At 52.5% G+C, this 26,512-nt stretch overlaps 1 protein-coding gene and 1 long non-coding RNA gene across 8 annotated transcripts in view; one reads left to right on the forward strand and one right to left on the reverse strand.

The window, feature by feature from the left end:
• Positions 1-26,512, reverse strand: part of KIFC3 (kinesin family member C3) — a 75,670-nt gene that overhangs the window by 37,205 nt on the left and 11,953 nt on the right. For 4 of the 7 annotated variants that reach the window (XM_058708108.1, XM_058708106.1, XM_058708104.1 and 1 more), the window contains exons 1-2: positions 6,149-6,280; positions 2,095-2,299 (exon numbers count right to left, since the gene is read on the reverse strand). In XM_058708108.1, the coding sequence (XP_058564091.1) occupies positions 2,095-2,260 (166 nt within the window). In that variant the 5' untranslated portion in view covers positions 2,261-2,299; positions 6,149-6,280. Of the gene's footprint in view, positions 1-1,713; positions 2,024-2,094; positions 2,300-6,148; positions 6,281-26,512 lie in introns of those variants that run through there. The other 3 variants (XM_058708110.1, XM_058708109.1, XM_058708107.1) reach the window with 2 other exon arrangements.
• On the forward strand, positions 3,836-8,221 carry LOC131499782 (uncharacterized). Its single transcript, XR_009256057.1, has 2 exons — positions 3,836-4,373; positions 7,412-8,221. It is a non-coding gene; the product is annotated as an uncharacterized LOC131499782 (long non-coding RNA).

Consider the following 26,512-nt stretch of genomic DNA (forward strand, 5'->3'; position numbering starts at 1 on the left):
ATCTTCGGGACCAGCTAAAGCACATCCCCTTGAGCCTCTGACACACTGCCTCCCTCACTGGATGGGGGAAAGAGCTGAGTGGGGTATGGGTATCCCATGCACCCCACCTCAACCCCCCACCACAGCTCATGAGGTGGGATGGGATGGGAAAGGGGGTGCACCTCACAGGGGCAAGCTGCAGAGCCACTGCGCTGGGGGGTAATGATACCCTGGGCCAAGCGCTTCCGAGACCTTAATGCCCTTCCCGATCCTCAGTTTCTTTGTCAACAATATGGGGATAAGGAACCAAGCTCATAGTCCCGTGGCGAGGGTTAAACGGAATGACACATGTAAAACGCTCACTCTGTGCCAGGTACACAGAAAGTGGCCACAAATGCAGGCCGTCAGGACCACAACTGAGAAGGGTTAATAACATGCCCAGGGTCACGCTGACCCAGTATTCCAGTCCCATGTGCTGACCCACCACCCTCGGTTTGACTATCCCTCTGAAGGTAGTGATAAGAGTGGGGGTGGAGACAGAGGGGCTGGGGTGGGCAGGGGAGGGGGGGAACCAAGCTGGCTGGAACCCTACTCAGTGGCAGGCACTCTGCTTAGCATTTCACACACAGGATTTCATTTGACCTTTGTCTTAAATTTTCAAAGTGGCTAAGTCTGTATCTTCATAATACTCATTTATATGCATGCATGCGCACATACACAAGATTGGAAGGAACTATATAAAATGTTCACTAACGATCTTGTAGGTAATTTTTATTTTCTTTTTTATACTTTTTCTGGGGTTTTCTGTGTTCTTGATTTTTCAAGGGTTTTTTTTAGTGTTCTAAGGAACCTGTTTTCGTCTTTTGCTTCTTGTTTTCTTTTTGCTCTTTTCTTTTTTTCTTTTTTTTTAACCAGAAAAGCAATACTCATTCATATTACATTTGTAATCCTTAGGACAACCTTGTGGAGTACATCTTCATCCCCTTCCAGACAATTGAGGCTATCTGACCCAAGAGCCCAAGCTTTTTCCAGAGACCCCCGGGGCCATCCCCAGCCTCACCGTTCCCTACAGAGAAACTCTGGAGAGTATCAGTCTGGCTGCCATCAGTGGCACAAATGTGGTGGGAGAGAGGGAACTGAACAGGAGTTTGCTGTGTGCCCTCTCTGGGCCTCAGTTTCCCCTTCTGTACATCAGAGGGTTTGGATCTGATGGCCCAAAGGGAATTTGCTAGTTCAGACAGGCTGGTAATCTACCTCTCTTCCTCTGGGGGTCAGAACAACAGACAGCAAGCCTCTGAAGACATCTTGACTGAAGACCCCTCTGTCCCTCCACACTTCCAGGATGACTTGCCCCAGCTCAGCTCAGGAGACAGTCATGGGGCAGTGCACCAGACCCGATGATCCAGTCCGCATTGGAAATCAGAGGTGCCGCTCACTTATTGGCGTGTGAGGCACCAGGGGACATGACCCAGAAAGAAGGACACTCCCCCAAGGGGCAGCAGGGGTCCAGACTCAAACTCCTTCACTGCCCACTTGCTGTCGGGACCCCACAGGATCCGCCCCAGATGGCACCTGAAACCCAGCGGATGGCACCTGAAACCCAGCGCATGGCACCCAAACTCCGCGGGGCCACGCTCCGCGCAGCTTTGGTCCGCTCCTCATGTCCCCCGCAGGCGGGCCGGCCGCGATCAGGTGTCAGTGCCGCGCCGGGCACCGGGCTGCCACTTCACCTACCTTGTTTACCAGCTGCGGGCAGAAACCGGAGCGAGACCGCAAGCGCTCGGCCAAGGACCAAGGACGGGCCGCCCGCGCAGCGCCCCGACCCGGCTGGCCGGAGATCGCGTGGTTTGGGCGGCGTTGTCCCCCGACTCCAGCGACCGCGTTGAAGTTTAACTCCGCGTCCAGGACCTCTCTTTACAGGCGGGCGCGGGGCAGGAGCGCCGGCGAGATTGACGCCCCGACTCCGACTCCGCGCCGGCCCGCGGGCTGCCGGGCACCCTGTAATTACCTGACAGCTCTGACTGAGCCTAGGAACTTGCGAGAAAGCCCGGCCTCATCGCTGCTATCTGGAGGAAGGAAGGGAAATAAAGAGGCATTTTAAAAATGCGGACTCACCAGTTCTCAACCTCCCCGGGCCGGTGTGTGGGAAAGGGCGGGCGGCCGGGCTGGCGGGGGCGGGGCGAGCCATCCCGGGCTCGGGCTCCCGGGCCCGGCCCACTCTCCACAGGCCGCGCAGCGAGGGCGTGGCTCCCAGGTTCCACGGCCGGCGAGACGGGACCATGGCCCGGGGCTCAGCGGCCTCGTCGGGGCGCCGGGCAGCCTGCGGACAGAACAGGGGAGGCGAGACTAAGCGGGCTGGCCGGCACCCCGGGTGGGGGGGGGGGGCAGATCGGAGCCTGCCATCCGCAAAAGGGTCACCTGTTACCCAGAAGGGCAGCCCCGACTGCAATTCCACCCCGACCCCTCCCGCCATCCCACCCCAAAGATCCCCGGGGCTTGTGGGATAAAACAGACAGAACACGGCACCATTTCGGGGTGGTTTTTTTTTTTCCAAGTAGGAGGCTCAGAAGTGGGTGAGGAGCCCGTCAGGTGTGTCTGCGGCACACTGTGGAGACCTCACATCTCAGCCCCTCCACGGGAAGCCTGGCAGCCTCCGCGCCAGGTCATAGCCCCACAGGGAGGAAGCAAAAGTCAACAGCATCTCTATAAACATAATCAGACCGGGCCTGACTGTGGCCAGTGACAAGCTAAGCTTATATATATCAAATTCTTTTACAGTCCACTCATTCATGTATTCAACTAGCCTTCACTCTGTGGCTACAACTTGGCAGGCAGTAAGAGGCAAAGATTCATTCCTTCTTCATTTAATAATTATTTATCTGGTGTCCGCTGTGTGTCAGACACCTACCAGGGGTCCTCTTTGATCTGGAGAGATGGGGCCTCAAAGCTCCCTGTCAGGAGGGTGGTAAGCACTTCAACAAACCTTCACAATCAGAACAGGAATGCAGGGAAGCACCAGGTGGTATGGGAGAATGGGGGGCAGGGGGTGGGGAGCACTGGGCTGGATAGAAAGCCCCAGAAGTCCCTCATGAACTGAAAAATAGACAGGACAGACTTTTAAGCATTCACTACACGAGTCTTTATGGAGCACCTATCGTGTGGCAAAGCAGCTGTGAGGGCATTTAAAGTACCAAGCTACAGTCCCAGACTCAGACAGTGATGCCGTTAACAGAAGAAGTCAAGTCAGCTCAGGGAGGTGATGTGGAATTTGCTTTTGGTTTTAAAATGGGAGTTTCAGGCACCCGGGGACTTCCTAATGGTGCCACTTGGGCTGCAGACTGCTTTCTACCAGACAGTAAAGATTATCTGGTTGATCGGTGTCCACTCCCCTGACCCTGGATGGCTCCCCAGGGTGGGGCCCACAGAACGATCATCTGTGCAGCCCCACACCACCCAGCCTGGAGCTGCAGCAACACCCACACTAAGCTCCGGGCAGTGGCTTGATGGGTGAATGCCCTGAAATAAATGCAGACAGAAGCTCGGGCTGCATCTTGGAAAAAAACAAGGAGACTCGGAGGTGAGAGGCTACCGGGCGTCCCAATGCCACAGGTGAGGATACAATCACTAAAGGTGATACTAGAGGTAACCAGAGCTCACTCTGGGTGGTAAGGAAAGCTGGAGAAGGAAGGTCAGAGGTGACAACGGCACCAGGCAGGTGCAGAGTCCTCAGACGTGACTGGATGGTGAGTGGGAAGGAGAGGATGGTCAGTTCCCACCGAGTGACGCCACAGAGAGCTCAAACTGGAAGAAAGCGGCTGGGGCTCTTGAAGGGAGCCTATCAGTGGAGCAGGGCAGAGGGCAGACCTGGGAAGGCCCAAGAGGTGGGCGGGGCTAAAGGAAGCCTCCACTTCCTTTTCTTTGGGGAAGTTTGGCTAGGATGAGGAGGAGAGGCTGAATTCAGAGAATGTGGTATTTAGGAGAGATCTGAGCATGCTGGGTCAACAGAGCCAGGAACAACCGGAGCACGGAGAGACAAAGAAGAGTTCAGGGCTGGGTGGCAGAAGATCTGGTGACCGAAGGTCACAGAGCTGAGCTCTGGAAGAATGCCAGGCTCCTGGACTGAGGAAGACAACTTGGAAGAAGCTCCTGGGTACAGTGTTACTGGACTATGGTCCACAGGACAGGGCAGACACTAATTCAAATATGTGCACCAGATCCCACTGAGGAAAATGGATGTGGACCAGTGTGGAGGGGAAGGAACCAGGGGGAACAGCCAAATGTCCTTTGCTCCAGATTGCTTGGCATGGAGCTGGGCACACGACCAACGCTGAGGACCAGCTGCAACGGGCAAGGAGGGAGAGAAGCTCCACCTACATGCCAAAGCCACCGGATAGGTGAGATGGGCATTGAAGGTCGATTCCACTGGTGAGGGAGAAGACTTTTAAGGAGATCCTCTAAGTCTGAGGGGTGGGGACAGGAGGAGACAATATTGCTGTGGCTTTCTGGAAGGGAAGTCAGAGGAGCAGCCAGGAAGATATCAGGAAGAAAGAGGAAGGGTGTGTGCAAGATCCTGAAGAGGAAAAAGCAGCTGAATTTAGCAGCCAGAAGGGTGGGAAGGTCAAAAGTATCCAGGACTCAAATAAGCCCAAGGCTGGGGCTTCTACCAACTTAGGACTCACAGAGTGGGGCAATGGGGACAAGTAGTGGAGTGGCTATGACCAAAAACTGGTTCAGACCCAGCTTGGCCACTTGGTAGATGTGTGACCTTGGGAGAATTACTTTGCCTCTCCATGTCTTACTACCTCCATCTGAAAATGGGGAGAACTCCACCTTATAGGGTTGGTATAAGAATTAGACAAAGCATATATAAAGTGTTCAGAACAATACTAGCATATACAAGGAACTGAAAATCTTTATTTTTCAGTGATCTCCCTCTCTCCAGGGATGAGTGAATGCAAGGGGGCTGGCTTGGAGAGAGGAACAGATTTGCCCCTCTTTGTTTAGGCTATGGCAGTAGAGTGCAGCCCCCGCTGCCCCCAGACCAGGGATATTGCAATGATTGAGGGACAGATTTGACAACTGCCCAGATACCGCTGCTGGGGAGGGCTTAGTCTCTCTGGGGGAAAAGGTCAGGAAGGTTGGACAGAGGCTGGGCCCTCCCCTGCACACAGTGACACGTCCTGGGTTTTCCAGGACAACACAGACTTCAAAACCTCGGCTCCATAAGGACAGCAGAACTCATCACCCTATGTCCCTAAAGTCCAGTCACTGCAAATACAGGGCCCCATTCTGAGGCTGCATTCCTTGCAAATGACTCTCTCTGGCCAAGGAGACAGCTACTTTATCAAGGGCATGGGAAGTGTGCCTGGGCAAGGAGAGGTGCTCACTCAGCCTCAGGGCTGGGGAAGGTGAAAGGTCAGGGACAGCTGACCCACAACCTTGAGACAGATATGTTGGGGACTGGGGGAGTACTTGAGAATTTAAATACAGCTTCCTCTTTAAAATCTTCCAGGACCAGGCCCTTCACTGCGCCAGAGTTCTGCTCTAACTCACAACAGGGGGTTGAAGGAGGTGGCTTCTGGCTTGCTCTCCCTACTGGGATCCCCTAGGCTGCTGCTGTCAGTGGCTCAATTCCCTACTGCCCAGGAGGGCACTGGCCCAGGCCCTCCTGCCAACCTCAGGCTGGCCTGCCCTCCCCCTGCCCCTCCAGGGGGAAAGCGAACTGCCCAGGGAACGTACATGGTGGGAGGGCTGGAAACTGCAGCCTTCAAGAGATCCTTGGGGGTACAGGAGGATCTCTGTAAAGGGAGGGGGGTGCGCGGACGGGACACGCGGTTCCCGCGGTAGGTTCCGGCTCTCCTGGGCCAAAGAGATTGGAAGAGGGGCGGGGGGCGGGGGGGTCCCGAAGCTGCTCGGACCCCAAGGGCCGTGCTTCCCCAGGCCGTGCTGTGGGCAAGGTCCTCGGCTCCGGCTGGACGGCGCGGGGGGCGGCTGGCGACTGCGCAGGGCTGGTTCTCCGGCACCCGGCCTTCCCCGCGCCCCGCAGCGGGTCCGGGCAGGGGAGGGGGTCCTGCGGACAAGGCGGGCCCGGACGCGGCGCCCGGAATAGCGGACCCGGCGGACCCCGAGAGCCCAGCCCGCCCCCCGCCCGCCAGGGTCCCCCACTCACCGGCCTGGCGGAGGCAGGATCCCGGCGTCGCCGCAGAGCCCGGGGCTCGGCCCGACCCGGCCCGCCGGCGGGAGGCAGCTCCACGCCGCCGCCTCCTCGGCCCGCCCCGCTCCCGCCCCTCCCGCACACTTTCCACAGGAAATGATTAACTCGGGCCGCGGCGCGTTCCCATGGCAACCGGCTCTTTCCCAGGCGGGGGTCGGCGGCGCGCGCGCGCGCGCGCTCCCGCTCACTCTCCCGCGCGTGCTCACATTCACACGCGCGGCCGCCCACTCGGCGGCTGCCTCTCCGCCCCGCCCGGATGTTCCCGCCCGGCGCCGGGGTCCCCCACGCCCGGCACACATTAGTGCACACGTGCGCGCACACCCACTGGTGCACACGGAGCGTCATACGTGCTTGTGCTTTCGTGTATGGGCTCTCGTAAGCCAGTACACATCTCCCTCACACATGCCTTCACACATGCTCTAGTCCGCACACACGCACACATTCAGTTCTCACACACGTCCCCACGCTAGTCCTACATACGTGCTTTTGCAGGTAAACTTCACTCCGACACGCGCACATCTGCTAACCCTCGTACGGAACTTTCGCACACACTCGTTACTACTCACACTTAGGCTTCTCCCGTGCTGCCCTTCACAAACTCCCATACGCGAGCACGTTTTCTTGACATTCTAACACACACGCTTTCACACATGCTCTCACACACTCTAGATGGTACATGTGTACACTTCCACGTTCTTATTCACTTTACACACCCACTCACGTTATGGTCTGGCGCTCAGACTCATGCCTTCCCACAAATGGTCTGCTTGCTCCTTAGTGCACATATCTCCTTCTTCCTGCTCACACACGTTCTCTAACACTGTAACATACACATCCTTTTAAACCTGAGTCCACGCTTTCATACACACTTCTCACACTCGGGTTAGCATGCGTGTCACACGTTACCACTCCTGTTTATGCACACATGCTCTCACTAGTTCTAGTAAGGATACACATGCCAGTTGCCTCCCCAGCCACAGCACCACCCCCAAATTAACGTCTTCCAGTGCTTAAGATTTTTCAAAGTAAAATATTCCTTTGAGCTCCAGTGAAAACACGTCCAGAATGCAACCACTCAGGAGCAGGCAGCGGCTCCCAGGGTAGCCCAGAAGTCCCTCCTAATGTCTCAGAAGAAGCACAGGGGAGGCCAGGGAGCCGGCCAGCCAAGGAGAGACAGCTGACCCAGAGGAGCTATTCTGTTCTTTGTCTCCCAAACAGAGGCGGCATTTTACTCCAGAGTCTGCAGCAGTATTCTCCCTCCAGGGTGCAGAAGGAGGAGAAAGAAGCTCAGAAACCAGCCCAGTGCAGGCTGATGGTTCTGCAGATAATCGGCAAAGGGTGGGCACTTGGCTCTTTCCTGCTTCTCAGGTCATGGCCCAAGAGGTGCAAGGAGGGATTGGAGTGGGGCATTCAGATCAAGGAGAGTTCTATCTCCTGCCGCTCCAGGCACTGGGCTGGCAGTCAAGAATCTCAGCCGGAAACATAGCCAAGGTCCTGGGCCTCAGATTGTTCTGGATGCCAGAATAGGACACTCACAATCCCCCTACTGGAAGTGGGCTAATGTGTGTTTTATTTTCTGAGACACCCAAGTAAAGGCCCAGAAGAGGATAAATGTCACTCTCCTGGAATGGTTCCTTGGAGAGTTACAGATTTCCAACTAAGAACCCCAGATAACCTCCCAATAGGAGAGAAGGCTGTAATTTGAGAATTACCTTCTCTGAACCCCCTGCCTGCCCTCCAGACAAGAGTGGTCAGGGGGACTGCAGGGTTGGATGAGGGCAGCATTTCTCTAGAATCCTGACTAAGTATCTCCCTTTGCTACAGTCTCTATTATTCGACTGAACAAGGTTGTTTGTCTTTAAAGTCCTCATATGAAACTGGAGGCCTTGTCTTACTTGCAGGCTGGTACAGTGACATTAACTGCAGGTTCCTTCCGACAAAGCCAAAGACAGATTTTTAAATTAATAATAACATTTATTGTTCGTTTTCTCTGATTGCAAAAGTAATAAATGTTCATTGTAACCATAATCCCACCCCCTGGAGATAAGTGTTGCCAACATTTTAGTAGTCTTTTTTTTTGTATGCACATAATAGCTACCATTTATCCAAAGCTAACACTGTGCCAGGCACTGGGCTAAGCTCTTTATAAACAAGACCCCATTTAACCCTGGCCACCCTAGGAGGTGGACACCATTATATCCCCAGTTTTCAGGAGAGGAAACTGAGCCTCCAATAGTTCATTCACAAACCCAGTGTGTGACAGAGCTCATAGGATAAATGTACCTTACACACATAGGTATGTGTGTATGTATAATACATAGTACACACAAATAATACAATGATATGTAATGAGTTTCAGATATCAGATGCAAGAGTTTATTAAGATCAAAGCACCAAAGAAAAAAAGAAAATTGAGGTATTAGATGGACACATTTTTGGAATTCTCACAAAACTCTGACTTGAAATGTAAAAGCAAATTGCTTTATGATTGTTGGAATTTAGTTTGAAATATAAAATGTCACCAAGGACTACATACCAATGACTTCAAGGTCATTTCTATGCCAGAAACGTCACTGATGCCTTGATATGGAGGCTGCTAACTCTCTCCTGGCCACAGGGAAGGTAGAGATTTGCCAGAAACCTGGCCATCCCAATGCTGAGGTCCTGAACCCAGGAGTGAGGACTTTTCGGTTCAGCCTTCGGCCTTGACCTCCTGCCCACCTTCTGGCAGAAATATAGAAACATAGGAAGGGCCACACAAGACACAGTAGGCAAAATACAGCAGATCCATATTCGTATCCACCCTGCCCTCCAGCCGGGGGACGGCAGCACCATCTCTGTGTTCAAAGAGCCTGAAACTCCTTCACTCTCAGGTCTGTGTCTGAGAGGTAGCCAGGAGGGAAGTAAAGAGGGGGAATAACATGGATTGGGTTTGATCTGGTTCTCACAGTAAGCTAGAATAAAGCACACCTAAGATTTACATGATTTTCCAGTTTTAATGATTGACCTTGAGATTCAATCACCTCCAGGCCTTTGCAATGCTGTTCTCCCTGCCGGGAAGGCCTCTCTCCTTCCACCGACTCCCACCTGCCTCCACCCACCTGGCTGACTCCTGCTTGTTCAAGTCGTTCAAGCTTAGAGGTCACGCTCTTTGACCCTCCCAGGCAGTATATCTCCTGACTGCCCATCCCCCCACCACACCACTACACTGGATTATAATGGTCTCTTTTGTCTACACTGCTCTGGAAGGGTAGGGCCCTTTCCTGACTTGATCCAAGGAAAACCCCTACAGTGCCTGGTATCACGTAAATTTTCATTGACTACGTTAATAGATTACATATTATTCAGAGGGAAAGAACAGGTACTTTAAAGCATTTGCAGACTTTCGTCTTGTGTAAGTTAAAGATAATTCTTATCAAAAGGAGATAAGAGATAAATCCTTAAACAATTATTTCAATGTGGTCAATAAGGAGCACCCTGCAGTTATGAAAAGTATATATCCTTGCACGATTCTGGGTAACAGTTTCTTGAAGTTGAAGAGCAACATTCTAGAGTTAGGAGTCAAATATTTAAGCAGTCCTGACTCAGTTAGGCACTGTTTTGAAGCCACATGTTCCAATGCTCCTGAAAGAGTTTGTTATGGACAGCGCAGAAAGAGCTGGGGAGGAATCCCATGGAGAATCCCATGGGTTCTGAACCCAGCCCTGCAATCATGAGTTTGACTCCCAGCTGCAGGACTTGGCACCTTAACCTCTGAGCATATTGGGGGGTGGGGGTGGGGGAAAGGGAGGGCTTGGTTCTTGGCTCACACCTGCCAGCTTTCAGGAAGCCACGCTCCTCAGTGGACATGAAGGGGTGGGGGCTTGGACAACCCTTGGCTGGTCTGTAAGTTCCCGTCGTTCTCATCTGCTACACACTAAGCTCTAGGCACTAGGTGCTCAATAGACACTTGAACAATTGGTACCTTTCTCTCTCCTCTCCCTTCCAGCTCCCTCTGTGCACCGCCCCCTCCCCCATCCCTGCCCAAGGGTGCCTTCTTTCTAAAAGCTGTATTAACAGAGGAAACAGTTCTCCTATTTACAAAAGTCTCTGCAGGGAACCAAGCAACTCTTCCCTCAATAAAACCACCTTGCCCTAGAATGTCTAGACAGTGACTACCTTTCTGCATTTGCCAGGGAGATTGGACCCAGCAGTGCTTCCTTGGGCTCTCAGGTGAGGGAAAACTGAAACCTCTTCCTGACCTGAGAAAAAATTTGGCAGATACCTCTCCTGGCACTCCAGGGTGATAAGCAAACAGAGGGGTTTTTTTTCCGTTATCATTTCCTGTAGTCAAAAAAATGAGAGGAATGCAAACACTGAGAAGATATGTACTCATGCACCAGGTAATAAAAAGATTTAGCAAGAATGGCCATGAGAGATCAGCCCTGCCCCTGCCCCTGCCCCTGCCCCTCCTCCCTGAGTCTGCGCATCCTGCCTGCCTGCCATCCAGAAGCTGCCTGGTCTTCCTCACCCAAACGTTCCCCGCCACCCCCTCAACCCCTGACCCCGCTTCGCTTCTTGCTCCTAAATCATTCTAGCTCCTTGTTCGAAGCCAAGGCATGCATTATTAACATCGTTCCCACTTTTTTTTCAGCTTCTCCATTCATTTTTACCCATCTGCTGCAAATTCTAGGTGGCTGGCATTTTTTTTAACTTCATTTTTTTTTTTCCAGCACAAATGTGGTAGAAATCAAGAGTGGAAGGAACAAGAAAAAAGAAAAAAAAACAGATCCCACCACCCTTATCTTATTGTCATTGGCCCAGGTTTTATTTTCAGTATTTGACCTTGAGCAGACATTATTTCCCTATTAAGGAGAGACGTGTAGGAAAATGGTTGAACCTGGGTTTAGGGGTCAGGTAGTCCTGGGTTTGAACCCTGGCTCAATCACTTCCTCTGTGCCTCAGTTTCTTCCTGTGACAATGGAAGTAGCCCTGATACCTAACCCTGTGGATCGTTGTAAGAGGTAAACATGTGCCCGCATCTGGCACGTGTTCAGTAATCCACAAACACTAGCTCAGGTATAGGGGGAGGTAAAGTGTGAATGCAATTTTCTACTTTGCCTTTTCTCACTTAAAATCATATAATAAGCATTTTCCGAGGTATTTGTTTCTACTATGTCCTGCTCTTTTCTGAACTGCATGCGCCAGACTGAAGATAAAGCCAGGTCCCGATCAACTTTGGAATCCCAGTATCTGGGGACACGCCCAGTGCTCAGTAAAAAAGACTGGAAAGAATAATCACTTTCCTTTTCTTTCCTTCTTTCTTTTTTTAAAGTAATCTCTACCCCCGATGTAGGGATCAAACTCACCACACCAAGATCAAGAGTCACATGCTCTACCGATTGAGCCAGCCAGACACCTGGAAAGAACGATCATTTTAAATGACTGCATAATATTCCCTGAATGGCTGTGCCCCAACTGAGCTGATCGTTCTGTGAGGTCAGATATGTGAGTAGCTCCCAAATGTTCACTTGCATAAACAGCCTTGCTGTTGACATCTCCCCACGCGCAGCCTGTTCATTCCCAGGGGAAGGGGTGTTGTTAATTTCATAAATGCTTTCTGAATAAAGAATCTGAGCATTTTTTTACACATTCTAAACATGTTGCCAGATTGCCATCAGAAGGGGCCGTACCAAATTTACACTTTACGCTGTCGTTGGTAGCAATTTTGACGAGAACTATTCCTTACGCTAATTTACAGTTTTTCTCCTGGATCTGAGATTCCGGCCCCGGCTGGTTCCCCTGTGCAGCATGAGACATATAAAAAGATGTCTGAATGATGGCTGTCAAGCGGGGAGGAGTGTCTGCTTTGTTTGCCAGTGTTGCTGTCTGCTGGGCTGGGCCGGGTGGGGCTGGGAGCACTGAGTCAGTGCACCCTCTCCCTGCCTGCTTTTTGGCCCCCAGACACCTGCCCAGGTGGGTCTCGGGCCATCCCACAACCCTGGAAGATTTCTTTCAGGTGACCCTTAGTGTTACTAAGGTTATCCCTGCTCTGACACCAGCCGGGCACTTCTCTGTGGCTTCTTACAGTAAGTCAGTCCGTCACTCCTGGAAAGAGAATCCCTCAAGAGGCTCTGGGATCTGCAGTCAGCTTTCCATTCCTGGGGGTGGGGGGAGCGGGGGGGGGGGAACACAGAGCAGCCTCCAGGTAAGGGAAGCCGTGTGCTCTGCAGCCACAGCTCCGGACCACCCAGTCAGTCCCTTGGCACTGCCGGCAGGCATCGCTCGCCCAGGTTCTGCGGCAGCCCCGAGGTCTCCACCCCCCCCCCCCCCACCAACTGACTCTGGTCCTCGCCTCTGGGGGTGGCCCTTGTTTGCAAACAGCCACAGGAAGTTTTGACGCTGCTGATTAACCAGACTCCCACGGCTCTGCATTCTTAGTCATCGTGGCAAGTCTCAACCTTCCGCCTGCCCCGCCGACATCACCAGCTTCAGGTGACAGTGACGGCGAAGAAATGACTAGGAGCTCGCTAGTTTTGGTGGCCTTCATCCGTCATCTTAGGGATGGGGGGGTAGGGGAGGGGGGAGAGAGAACCTCCACGCATCCCAAACAACTGGAATGCACACAGGGCCTGGAATGCCACAGCGGGAATTTAATCTAAATTGATTCGGTCTGCCTGTGCTGAGAGACAGCTATGTGTTATGAAAATGAAAACCACAGGCCCAAAATGCAGTCACTTGTGTCAGAGGCCCTGTATCAGTACACCAAGACTTAAACTTGATCTGACTACAGTTTCCATTCCCTGACCCCCAAGAATGTAATCTGTAACCAGGCAATATAGGAATTTCCTGGTCAGCACTAGATTTGCTGATAGACCCCTTCCGGACACCTTAGAAAGGTGACCTTGCCTAACACTGCATTCTTTGCTAATAATTTCCTCTTTTCTCGTTCCCTCTCTGCCTTTAAAAACCTTTCTGGTCTGTAGCTCAACAGGGTTCGTTTCCATTTTCTAGTTGGGATGCTGCCTGATTCACCAATCATTAAATATTTGATCTTTAAATTTATTCAGATGAATTTTGTTTTTTATTTATATTTTTTAAAATACTTTTTTAAGTTTATTTATTTTGAGAGAGAGTGAGAGCAGGGGAGGGGCAGAGAGAGAGAGAGAGAATCCCAAGCAGGCTCCGTACTGTCAGCTCAGAGCCTGATGCGGGACTCAAACCCATGAACCGCAAGATCATGACCTGAGCCCAAGTCAAACGCTTAACCGACCGAGACACCCAGTTGCCCCGAATTTTGTTTTTTAACAGTGCCATGCACTGGGCTGAACTCTTTACAGGAAGGATTGCCTTCGGTTTCATTTAATCCTCTCAACAACACAGGCAATGTTATCATCCCATTTTATAGTTGGAGAAACTGAGGTACTATGTTTGAAGAATGGCTAAGGGGAGGCCCATGCATGAGTAGGGGGCAGCTGTGGGGAGATGGCTTTGGGCGCTGCAAAAGGCAGGTACTCTGGGGCAGGAGCCCTTGTTCCCAACCACTGAGGGACCTTGCGCAGATTTCTTCCCCTGCTCTGGCTCTCATGTCACTCCCTGGATAAATGGGAAGGGTGGGCTAGTGACCTTTCCAGCACCAATGCCACGAGGTAGTGAGTGGGCAAGATGGAAGGGATGACTCCAAGATTCTACCCGCAGAAGGCCTGGGCCAAGGGAGGGGTCGTTCCAGCCTGGTTCCAGCTTCACTGTTTACCAGTCACTTCACAAGTAAGTGCCAGTAAGGAGTAAGGAGATTAGTGGTTAGGGGCAGGGGTGGGGATGGGGAGTGACTGCTAATGGGGTTCCTTTTGGGGGTGATGAAATGTTCTGTAATTAGATTACAGTGATGGTTGCACACCCCTGCGAATATGCAAAAACCATTGCATTGTACACTTTAAATGGGTGAATGTTATGGTATGTTAATTATATCCCAATAAAGCTGTTTAAGAGAGAAAGGAAAAAAGGAAAGTAGGAAGGAAGGAAAGGAAAGAGGAGGGCAGGAGGGAGGGAGGAAGGAGACCTGCATAGAGGTTGGGCCAGAGCTGTCTCTGGGATTTACCTCCTGGGAGTGGGACCCTCGGCACCCAGCCCTTCCCCGGTTCTCTCTCCTCCAAGCGCCCACGCTCCAGAGCCTAGGGAGGGTGTCTGTGAAGAAGACACCCAAGTGGCAGGAGATGGCTCCATGTTCTAACTGGAAGTGTCAGGAGCTCCTGCTGTCCTTGAAGGCCAAAGGACCCATGAATGAAAGAGCAGGCGCAGAGCTGGAGGAATAGGGGAAGTGGGGTGGGGATGCCAAGAAAATGGGTGAAAGCCAATGCAGAGGGAGGTGTCAAGGAAGAGCCCCTGAGCTGGGGCACAGTGTTGCTCCGATCTGGAGGGCCCAGACACAGACCCCGGCTGGGAAACGTGGGGCCGGCCAGGGGCTCTCTCTCGGTTGCTTGGAACCCTTGTGGCGCACCAGCAAGTGAGCACAAGAGACACCTGCGGTCCCGGGCGCCACCTGCCCCCCGCCCCCTGCAAACCAGCACCGCTGTCTTCTGCTTGGCAGCAGTGGCCAACAGTCCGATGCAGCTGTCCCAGAGGCAACGGCAGCCCAGACTTGACTCCGAGCCGGGGGCACAGGTGCAGGGGACCCAAAATGAGGGCAAAATTGGTCTGTAACAGGCCGGAGCCCAATCCACTCCTGCTGTTAGGGCAGCTTGCTGTTGAAAAAGGAGACGCTCAGAGGGTCTGGGAGCCACGGCCTCCCGGTGGAAATCTCCAAAGGCAGACGACCTTGCAGGCGCCTCTCCCAGACAGACCTCCCCCGGCTCACATCCTCTTTACGTGAGCCTCCTGGGGCAAATAGAACTGGACGGCCAGTGCCGTCTGGGCGGGGCACCCCTCACCCGGATGGGCTCAGTCCTCTGCAGTGGGCTTCATCACAGGGAGGAGACCTGAATGCTCCCTCGGCATAAAAGCCATGCTGGGCCTGGCATACAGGCCGAGGGGGAATATACCCCAGCCCTGGGCTGAGGGCCCTTGCCTGCTTCTTCCTACTAAGGGGTGCATTGCTATCGGCCCCACTCTGTACCTTTGACCCCAGGCGGCTGGCTCCAGAGTCCAGATCTTGAACCACTGCACCATACTGCCTCTCAAGGGTGCTGTCAGTGTGCTTTTCGTCACCTGTGTTAATTCTCAGCATGCGTTCAAGGCTCTTTATCATCCATTGCAGCTGACCTGCTCAGCCCTCTCTCTCATCGATCCCCCCAAGGCACCTCTCTCTGTTCCTCGAGTTTACCGTGTGTCTATGCCTTTCACCTTTGTACCTCCATGATGACAGCCCAGTGGAAATATCACCTCCATGGCGCCTTCCTGACACTACCCAGTCAGAATTCCCCCAGGACCACCGAACCTTCCCTTAACTCGCTTAGTGCGCTGGGTCGGAGCTTGTGGGGAACTTATCAGGATCCTCCTTTGGGCATGGAGCTCCTACGCTGTGTGACCTTAATAAGGCATCTGATGTCTCTGAGCCTCGTTGTCCTCATAAATGGCAGCCGTAATAATAATAAATATTATGATTTCTTAAGCACTATTATGATCGGGGCATTATGTGCTAAGTACTTTATGTACATGATCTCATTTAATCCTTCCAGCACCCTAGGAAGAAGGTACTATTGCCTCATTTTACAGATGCAGAAACCATCACTGTTGTTAGGATTACCACCACTAACATTATTGCCATTCTTTGTCCCGAAGCCAAGCACGAAACAGATACTCAAATCCTGATCCTTAAGTTCAAATGTGGTGAAAATGGGAGGGGACTTGAATAGAAAAGAGTTCCAGAGGAAACAGTGCCCTCCAAGCGCTCCAGAGTGCTCAGCCCAGCCCTGTCCCGGCTGGGATGATTCCATCTTTGGAGGCTGATGCCAGCAGATGGTTGAGGCTGGGGACCTGGGGTGGGTGGCCTGTTTTCACTTCTGCCATCAACCCTGCCTTTACCGACAGAAACAGACCCTGCTCAAACCCGCCCTGCAGTGTTCGGAGCCCCTTGGTGAACGGGCCTCCCGGGTGGATGGTGACTGAAGCTCTGAGGGTCCTGGGAGGTTGATCGGCGGCAGAATTCTGCATACGTCCATAATTAAAATAGCTTCAGGGTTGGTTCTGCCAGCTCAAAGAATGCCCCGTGTCTTCGTGCTCCAAGCTCTAAACACCCCAGTGAATTCTAGGACCCCCACACCCCCCACCATTTCTCAGAAGCCCTAGGGGCTACTTTGCAAGGATCTTTGCCATTCACCCCACAGGCTGAGCTGGGACCACATCAGTGGTCCTGGCCTGACTGTTCAACCTGAACATCTGAACCCCCTCACCAGGGAAGCTGGGGCCGCCCCCAAAGGGGTGCTGCTGCCTCTTGACATTGGAAACACCAGGTCCAAAAGCGAAGGTCTAAAAGCGAAGCACACTTCTGAGAAACACTCCATTCGTGGCAGGGAAGAGGGGAGAATGGTCCGCAGTCTCAACTATGCCTGGCCTGGTTTGTCCCACAGTAAGGCTGCCTGGGTTCGTGGCATCACAATGTTTTGGCTTCCCAGAAACACCCCCAAAACCCCCATGCTCCTTTCTTTGCCACTGCCCCACCCGGGCACACAGGCAATGCTGGGCACCCGGATTAAGTCCATGTCCTGTGGTGAGCTCTGCCTCGGGGCCCCTGCGTCCATGTGATAGACTCAGCCGGGCTGCCCCTGCCCAGCAGACTGGCTTTTCATCCTTGAACTTCACCTGGGGTGGTCAGGACTCCTGTGCCCTTTTCTCCCTGAGGCTTCTTAGGCCCTGATGTAAATTATTGGACACAAACAGGAAGGATGTGGTCAAACTCTGTCACCGGCCATTTGACCTGCTCCTAATAGTCATTCACAAATGTGCCTGGTGCCGTTGGGCAGAGGGGAGGGAGGGCGCCCGCCACTTCCAATAGCTCCTCATGTCCTCAAAACATCCCCATTTACAGCAAACAGAGGCCCTAAAAGATAAAGTGGCCAGTTCAAAGAAAGTGCCAGAACCGAGCATCCAGGCCACTTCTCTCCCCTGCCCACTCTTACCTGAAACCCAAACCCAGACCCAGAGGCCATGACAGGTCCCCACGGAAGGCGGGGCCCTCCCTCAGTTTCTTCAGAAGGAGGCCTCAGAAGACCCACCTTCGTTGCCGAACAGAAGCTGGGCAGGAGGCAAGGGTTCTGCCTACACAGGGGAAACTCTGGGCTCAGTGAGTCACAGCTGACATTCCTCGTCTACGCGTTACAAAACCACAACGGGCTGTGGAGTGACAGCCGGCTGCTCAGGCTGTCGGAGGAATGCTGTTGCCAGACAGGTTTATGAGGGCTCCAGAAACCAGACCTGGGCTCTTGCCACACTAGGCGGCTCCCAGGAGGCCACGGCCACGGGGCAGCCACCACCCCTCCCCACAACAAGGGCTCATGGAGACCCACCCCCAAACCTCAGCATAACCCCTGAGATTCATGGGAGCCAGCCACCGTCCCCACAGGCAGCCACCCCATCCAGGCAAAGGTTTTCGGGGACCGTGGCCTGGACAACCACCCCACCCTCACCCCTATCAAGACTGGAGGGCAGAGGGGTGGCAGGACTCTCCCCCAACCAAGTCTGTAGCCATCACAGAACCCACCTTGAACCATTACTACAGAGATGATAAGAATGTTAACAATAATACGCGTCCCTATGCCCGGTACCACACTGAACACTTTTTCTGGATTATCGCGTATATGGATTTCCGGTGGCTGCTGTAACAAATTACCACAACCGGGGTCTACTTGGTGTTCTCCTCTTTGTGTGTCTGTATTCTTTGTTGAAATTTCCCTTTTCTAATAAAAGACATCAGTCAAATTGGATTAGGGCTCATTCTAATCTAGTATGAGCTCATCTTAACTTGATAACCTCTGCAGAAAGACCCTATTTGTAAATAAGGTCACATTCACAGGTTCCAAGTGGACACGAATTTGTAGGAGACACTATTCAACCCAGTACATCACCTGTGATTCTCCCAACAACCCCATCTTACAGGTAATAAAACTGAGGCTCAGAGAGGTTAAGCAACTTGCCCAAGGTCACACAGCCAGGAATGGAATGCAGTCTCTCTGATTCTACAACTCACACTATATTGTGCCAGACATCCTCATCACCATCTCCTCACGGGGGCCTAGTGATTCAGTGGCCACAAAGCTTCTCCTGGCCATCGTCATGTTTTCCTCTCACCAGGTCTTGAGGGCCTGGCTTACAGCAGATGGAAATGGAAGCTCCATTAGTTAACTTGACCAAGGTCACACAGCTAACGAGTAGCAGATTTTCGGACCCCAGGCCCAGCACTCCCTGTTACATAGGCTCCAAATGGGGGTCTCACGGGAACATTCCAAAGCTCTGCCATGCCAGTCAAGGCCATTTGCCTAGCATGATCAATGCCCATTCTGTGTTTACTTCAGCTACACTTACCGAGCCCATAAAAGGTATTGTAAATCTGCGGCTTAAATTCACCTCCTCAGGTTTCACCCCTCGTCCCAGACTGCTGTCTGCCAGCAGCAAGGCCAGCTGTTCAAGCGGTTACCAAGCGGAGGCAAACCGGGTCAAGACCGCAGAAGGAGCTCACAGCCCACAGGTGAGCCGTGGAGCCCCGCCGCAGCAAGAGATACAGTGGGCACCGTCCCTCCAGTCATGCCCAGACAGGAGGGGTCACGACACAGACACAGCCCACCGTTGGCCCGGCTCCAGGCATAGTGCAACACTTTCCGCTAATCCTCACAAATGCCCCACAAAGTAGGCTCTGTTGGTTCCCCCACTTTCCCGGAGGAGGAGACTGAGGCTCCGAGGAAGCTCACTCTGCTGGCGAGTGGCCAAGCCAGGACTTGGTCCCAGGCCTCTGAGTCCAGAGTCCCAGTCTTGATCTCCGCAGAAAGTGCGCTCAGGGACGGTCCAGGGCTGCGAGCATGACCACTGATGGGGGAGCACCTTAGAACATGCAAGGGATGTGGGGGTGGGGGGCACTGGAGGAGGATTTGAAAGAGGGAAGGCAGACCGAGGACCAGCAGCCGCGGGAGCCAGTGTGCTCCGGGCCATGCAGGGCAAGGGGGTGGGGGGACACAAAGTGGTGCAGGCCGGAAGGCAGGACCCTGGAGGACCTCTCCTCTGATCCACGATGACAGCCAGAGAGGTCCTAACATGAAAAGCTAGACCACATCACCTTCCACCTTTAATGCCCTAGTGGCTTCCCATGTTGCTCACAACAGAATCCAAACTCTTTCCTGTGGCTCTGCAGGGCTGGCTCCAATGACCTCCTTCAGCTCAACTCAGTTCTTGCTGTTTAGGCTTCCTTCTTGTTCCCCAAGCATGCCACCAGGCCTTCGCATTTACTGTTCCCTCTGCCTAGAGGGAACAGTAAAAGTTCCACCAACTTTGTGCATGCTAACTCCTCACCCTCAGAATCTCAGCTCTGCTGTGCCCTCCCCACGGTGCCTTCCCTGGCCACCAATCCAGTATCAATGGTCCCCAGTTATCATCTATCTAATCCCCGCCTCTCCGATTATCTTTCCTTCAGAGCACTTTCCCTAACCTGCAGTGGTCCTGTTTATTTATTGTCCGCTCCTTAATTGTCTTCCGTCAAGAAGGTAAAGACTTTGTCTTGTCCCCTGCTTCCCCCAGCACCTAGCACAGTGCCTCCCACAATAGCGGGTGCTCAGTAGGTATTTGTTGAATAAATAAATGCTTGAATTCAACAGAGATATAGAGTCACAGATGGATCACCCGAAGAAAGCCTGGGAAAAGACCAGGCCAGCAGCTGAGATGGCCCTTGAGCGGCCCATGAGGCCAAGGCCTGAGTGGAAGCCGCTGGGGAAATCGGGGAGAAGTGAGCAGTGTATGAGCCACGAGGGACTGCCTGGCCACAAACAAGGGCAGAAACAGGCAGAAAGGAGGCTGTTTTCTCAACAGCCGTGCAGACCAGACCTTGTGGCCAACCAGTGGGCAGATGAGACCACGAAGAGTCTGGTAAGAAAAGTTACTTGTTAGGGTGACAAACAAAAAGTAGGTCCCAACGCATCCTGCACGCTTTCACTCACTCATTCCTTCATTCATTCATGAGTATCGAACACCTGTCAGGTGCCACCAGTGAGGAGAGCTGCTCTGGGGGTGGGGGGCAGCGGTGTCAGGGACGGGGATAGGGTAAAAGATCCCTGGGGCTGCCAGAGGGACTTCCTGGAGGAGAGTGACCAGACCCCCTGAGAGGATGCTCTGCCTCAGGCTGCAGCTCTGAGCAGAGGCAGAGGCAGGAAGGGGAGCCATGTGACCCTCCGCTGCTCCAGCTATAGCCACAGACACGGAGACCTGACCAGGGAGGGCCCCTTAGTCCACGTCCTCCTCCAGCCCATAACATAACTTGGATGAGGGGGCAGGGGTGTTTAGACTCAAAGGTGAACTTTCATCCCATAATCCTCTGTACTCATTTGCATGCAATCTCTCCAAGGCTCCTAAAGCTAATTGCCACCTTGCATCTTACAGGCCCCGGGGGAAGTACAAGGGTCATCCTTCTTATCTCCATAGGTGCTTGGGGGAGGGTTCCAGGTAGGGGATGGTTGGAGATCTTACAATAATTTGCTGACCTCATTGCTCCAGAAGTTAAACAAAAACAACATCTGCAAATAAAGACCAAGAAAATTCCCCCAGGGCACAGTGGCCCAGTGGTTAGGAAAATGGGCTCTGGGGTTAAAATCAGGGCCCACCTCTTGCTGGTTGAATGACCTCAGGAGAGCCCCCAAACCTCCTTGAGCCCGTTTCCTTGGTGCAAAATGGGGATATAACCGTTGTCTTTCAAAGGGCTGTTGAAGAGATAAATGACAACGATGTGTGTGAGAGCCCAGTATGGTAGCACTTATTAGGAGCGAATTATGGGCCAGGCACTGCTAGAGGAGCCTTCATTCTGTAAAGAAACTGGCCTAGCCTCCCCCAAAAGGTCAATGTCATGAAATACAAAGAAAAACTCAGGAACCGTTCTTTTTTTTTAATATTTAAAAAATTTTTTTCTTTCATTCTATTTTAAAGTTAATTTTTGAGAGAGAGAGAGAGAATGAAAGCACAAACAAGGGAGGGGCAGAGGGAAAGGGAGAGAGAGAATCTCAAGTGGGACTTGATCTCACGAACTGTGAGATGATGACCTGAGCAGAAATCAAGAGGCAGACGCTTAACTGACTGAGCCACTCAGGGGCCCCAGGAACCATTCGAGTCAAAGGAGACTGAAGGGACATGGCAGCTATAGGCAAGACCCGAGCTTGATTTTCTTTTGCCATAAAGGGCATTATGGGGACAATTGACAATCGACAATTGACATTAGATAGTAGAATTATCTTCAGCAGTAATTGGCTGCTTGTGCCTATCATACAGTGGTTATAAAAGAGAATTTCTGGGTTTTAGGAAATATATACTGAAGTATCATGTCTGCAACTTATTCTTAAATTTCAGAGACAGAGAGGACGCCTGGCTGGCTAGTCGGGTAAGTGTCCGACTTCAGCTCAGGTCATGATCTCACATGATGAGGGTTTGAGCCCTCATCGGGCCCTCAGTTGTCGGCACAGAGCCCCTTTCGGATCCTCTGTCCCCCTCCCTCTCTGTCTCTCCTTGGCTTCCGCTCTCTCTCTCTCAAAAATAAATAAACCTAAAAAACACTTTAATTTCAGAGAAAGGGAGAAAAGATACAGCAAATGTAAAATGTTAACACTCATGGGATCTAGGTGGAGGGTATCTCAGAATTGTTTGTATTTTTCTTGCAATTTTTCTGTAAAATGTCTACTTATGAAAGGGAAAGAAGAAGAAATGCATGGTCCTTGCCTTCGGAAGGATGCAAAGTTCTGGCATAGCCCCCTGCCAGAGGGGAGCATGTCTCTCTGGTGACAGCTTTCCGGGGAGGGTGATCCCCTGTCCGGGATGGCTCAGGACTGTCCTGGCTTTAGCCCTGAATGTCTTGCATCCTGGGAAATCCCTCAGTCCTGTGTGAACTGTGATGGGGGGGGGGGGTCACCCTATTTCTGGGCCAACATGTGGGTGAATACTGCCAACGCAAGGTGAGCCTCTGTGGGTCCAGTGAGCCTCCCTGCAGAAGTGGGGGGCCCTGCGGGCATAGTTGCTGTGAGCGAACACAAGACAGGCCAGACATCTCATCTCACTCAGCAAGAGCTGGGCCCGAGACTTACAGGCAAATAAAGTTTTGCCTCACAACAAGATCTCAAAGTGGTCAAGCGGCCCTTTGCCTGGATCACAACTGAGGCCCAAGAGTAAATTGGAGCCTATGGTGAGGCCAGCCCTGCCCCACTGACGCCTCCTGACCAGGCTCTCACTCAGCCTCAGGCAAATAGTTAACCTGCATCTGAAGCCTACTCAGCTGTCACTGTGACCAACTGGAACCCAACTTGTGAACGATGGACGGATGTCCTTAGTCTGAGCTCTGGCTCCGTCAACAGGGCACTTCATGGCTGAGGAATGTGGCCTACAGCACCACTCACCCCGGCCCAGCCTGCCTGGCAGGTTGATGACTGCCTGGGGCCGGGCCCTTGGGCACGCAGGTGACCTCTGGGGGACGTTCCCCCTGAGTGAGGTGGGGCAAGGCACCAGAGTCAGTCCTCAAGAGTCACTGCACAGTCCCCTCCTCCCTGTCCTTCCCCGACAGATACTGAGCATCTGCACTGTGGCCTCCTAGCCTCAGAGGGCTCTGAGACAGGTGAATGGAGTTTGCACACCAGCTTTGAGCTCCATCCATGAAAGCCTAGATGCTGTGATCATGACAAGGATACGAGATTGCACGCAGCAGGCTGTTAAACACCGTGCAAGGGAGACGCCACTGCGGAGCCAGCTGTGAATCAAGCTTTGACCTCGGCCACCTTCTTAATTTAGAGAAGCAGCAGCTGCCCACCCAAATTAGCTGCCCCCTGTCCGGCCTCGGTTCCGCCATTCACATGCCTCTCTCCACTCAGGGTCTTTTGCAAGCCAAGTTGGCATGTTGCCCTGTGGGGCTGTTTTCTTGTTTGACTGCCTTAATGCCACACGAGTCCAAACAGTACAAATTCTGGTGAAAAGCAAGACTCCCCCTCACCCCTGACCTCTGTCCCCCGATCTGCCTCCTCTGAGACAATCATGGCAACCAGTGGCTGGCAGATCCTTGCCAGAGATAGACCCCATACATAAGCTCCCACAGATGTTAGCACAGCACACATATCACTCTGCGTGCAGGAAAAAAAGCACGCATACTTTGCTTTTCTTACTTAACCCTCTTGGAGAGCCCTTTACATGGCACAGAGACTTGTCCCCCAAAGGCTGTGTATCTTTCAAAGGGTGAATGGACCCAGTTGACTTAACCAGTCTCTGTTGATGGATAATTGAGCTATTTCTAATCTTTTAGATTACAATGCGTCCAAAAGGAATGTCCTCCTGGATGGATCTTTGCTCTCACAAGTAGTCGTAGGTATTCCTAAAAGTGGAACTGCTAGCGTTTTAAAATTTTGGGTAGGAACCCTCAACCCCTTGGAGAATCTAATGAAAAATAAGACACCTCTCTCCAGAAAAAAATCTATGCAATTTTTTTTTTTTTTGCATTGAATTTCTGGACGGAAGCTCACAGACTCCACATTAAGAAGTCTTGGTGTAGGGGAGGGGTGCCTGGGTGGCTCAATGGGTTGGTTGAGTGTCCGACTCTTGATTTCTGCTCTGGTCATGATCTCGTGATTCGTGAGTTTGAGTCCCGCATCAGGCACTGAGCTGACAGCACAGAGCCTGCTTGGGATTTGGGATTCTCTCTCTCCCTCTCTCAAAAAAATGAATAAAAGAAGAGGAAGAGGAAGAAGAGGAGGAGGAGGAGGAGGGGAAGAAATCCTGGGTTAGGGAAAAGAATGCATGTAAGAAAATTGCATCTGACCACCACCTCTGTGTGTGTGTGCGTGTGCGTGTGTGCTTTGATTCGGTCATTAAACAGGAAGCAAGCAGTTTGTTCTGCTGACAGTCACAGAGACAGCTAGCACAATTCAGTTCAGATTCCAGAAGTCAGATTCTTTATCACGCTCCATCCACCACGGTACATACCTCTCACGGTTGTCGTTATGCTCCTTGACCTCAGATTTCTAGAATGTGGCTGTTGAGCAGGAGTGTTGGGCTGGGGCTGTTCCTCACAGCGGCCCACTGAGGCGCTGGGGCCCCGGGGCTTCCTGCTGACCCTGCCTGCAGCTGCTGCCTCAGGGCTGTGAAACCAGACCCTGCGTCTGGAAGGCTCGGGAGCTCACACACTCAGTTAGGTATTAATATTTTATGGTGGCAGCCAATAAGGACTCAGGGTAACAAAAGTGTCTTCGGGAAAGCACTATACAGAGAGCACATTGTTTCTCATTCGGGGTCCACATCAGAAGAAAGGGAGTCCACGAGAGAAAATCTATAAGGAAGCAGAACCGAGAACAGCCTATGGCTGGTCGGTCTAACGTCAACAGGCTCAGGGTCTGATTTTGGTACCCTTGGGAGACGGGAGCTTCCCTAGGGCAGTGGCCACAGGCCACATCTTGGTGTCCAGCTGGCTCTAAGCCTGAGGACACTACCCGCAGTGAAGACATAGCAAGTGCTAAAGCCAGAGAGCCAAGGACCCTGGGCCACTCACCTCTCATGGGGCCATATCCACAGATCTAGAGCAGAACCCAAGAGCCACCCAGTGCCCAACACGGAGGAGATACTCAAAACCTATTATCCCTTCCCCTCCCTTCCCCCTTCGCTCAAAGTTCCTGGAGTTCACCATGGTTGGGTCCCCTATATTCCCTGAGCTACGAACCTTCCTGTGGACACAGAACATGTCTCTCACACTTGAGAGAGGAAGAAACTGGAAACTCCCACTCCTGGAAAACTTCATGTAAGTTCTAGAAAGTTCCATCCTGAATGCTAAAGCCTTCAGGCCTTAGCTAAAAGGCTAAAGCACCAATGGCTTGTGTACCAAGAAAAAAAATACCCACCATCTACTGGGCACTCACTACATCCCAGGTAGCAATGTAAGCATCTTAGATGTGTTAACTCATTTATCCCTCCAAGGTAAACTCTAGGAATATCTCACTTTTCAGGTAAGGAAACTGAGGCACAAAAAGGTGAAGTACTTGCCCGATGTCACACTACTGGCAAGCAGTGGAGCCTACCGCTTTGCCCACGGACCCCTCAGGGGCTTTCCTGTGAGCAGTCTCTTAAGGAGAATGGAGGAGAAAGCAGCTTCCTGTCCCTGCCTTCTCCCCATTACTTTCATCCTCGTGATGGATTCCCCACATAAGCCTGTCACTGAGCAAGTGCTTTACCTGCATCATCTCATGTCACCTTCGCAATTGCCCTGTGACGTAGGAAGCGTGGCCATGTCCCTCTCCCTGGTGAGGAAGCTGACACGAAGCTACCTGCCAGCAGCTCCGTGCTAGAGCCAGGATCCGTCCCGGGGCTGCGCCATCTCGAAAGGCCAGGCCCTCGCTGGGCACTGCACAAGGCAGCCCACGTGCAGACGTGGCCACGAGGAGATGGAGTGAGTGGGACGATGGCCAAGGAGGCATCGTGGGCGGCAGGAGGGAGGTTTGTGGCAAAGCCTTCTCTGTGTCTCTGCCAAGAAGATGTGCTAGTCATTGTCTACCTGAGGGTGGCACCCTGAACAGACAGCCTCGGGTGGGGCCCGGTGCCTCTGGGCTGGGGTCCAAGCCTGGGTTCTTGTCCCAGCTCTGCCCGGACAGATCCAGCCTCTTCGTGGGTCTGGGTGGAGGGCAGCCTCTGCCGACCCTTCCGGCCCTAATACTTGGTGATGCAGGAGTGGGAAGCAGGGCGGATGGCATCAACCCTTACCCACAGTGACCTTTTAGCAAATGCCTGCGGAGCAGGCCCCTCCCCGGGGTAGTTACTCAGCACCCCTCCACAGCAAGCACCTCTGAGCACTAACCAGATGCCAGGTGTCATAGGGCAACCTCCACGCAAGCTCCTCGCTATGGATTAAAGCACTGTCGCTACACCCATTTTATGGATGAGGAAACCGAGACTTAGGAAAGTCAAACGGCTTGCTCAAGGTCACCACAAACCTAGTAAGCCCAAGGCCGACTTATCCACTAGGAGCAGTGGGCATCATGCTCAGGGCCCGCGGTACTTTTAGGGGGCCCATGAAAATGTTTTAATTTCAGTGAAAAATCAGAAGGAAAAAATAAACTTTCAGGATAATGAAAATGTTTTCATATATAACATTAATATATTCATCTTTACGTCAATGTAGTAGCAGATATATTTTTACAT

Source organism: Neofelis nebulosa, chromosome 17 (assembly GCF_028018385.1).
Source record: "Neofelis nebulosa isolate mNeoNeb1 chromosome 17, mNeoNeb1.pri, whole genome shotgun sequence".
Taxonomy (NCBI): domain Eukaryota; kingdom Metazoa; phylum Chordata; class Mammalia; order Carnivora; family Felidae; genus Neofelis; species Neofelis nebulosa.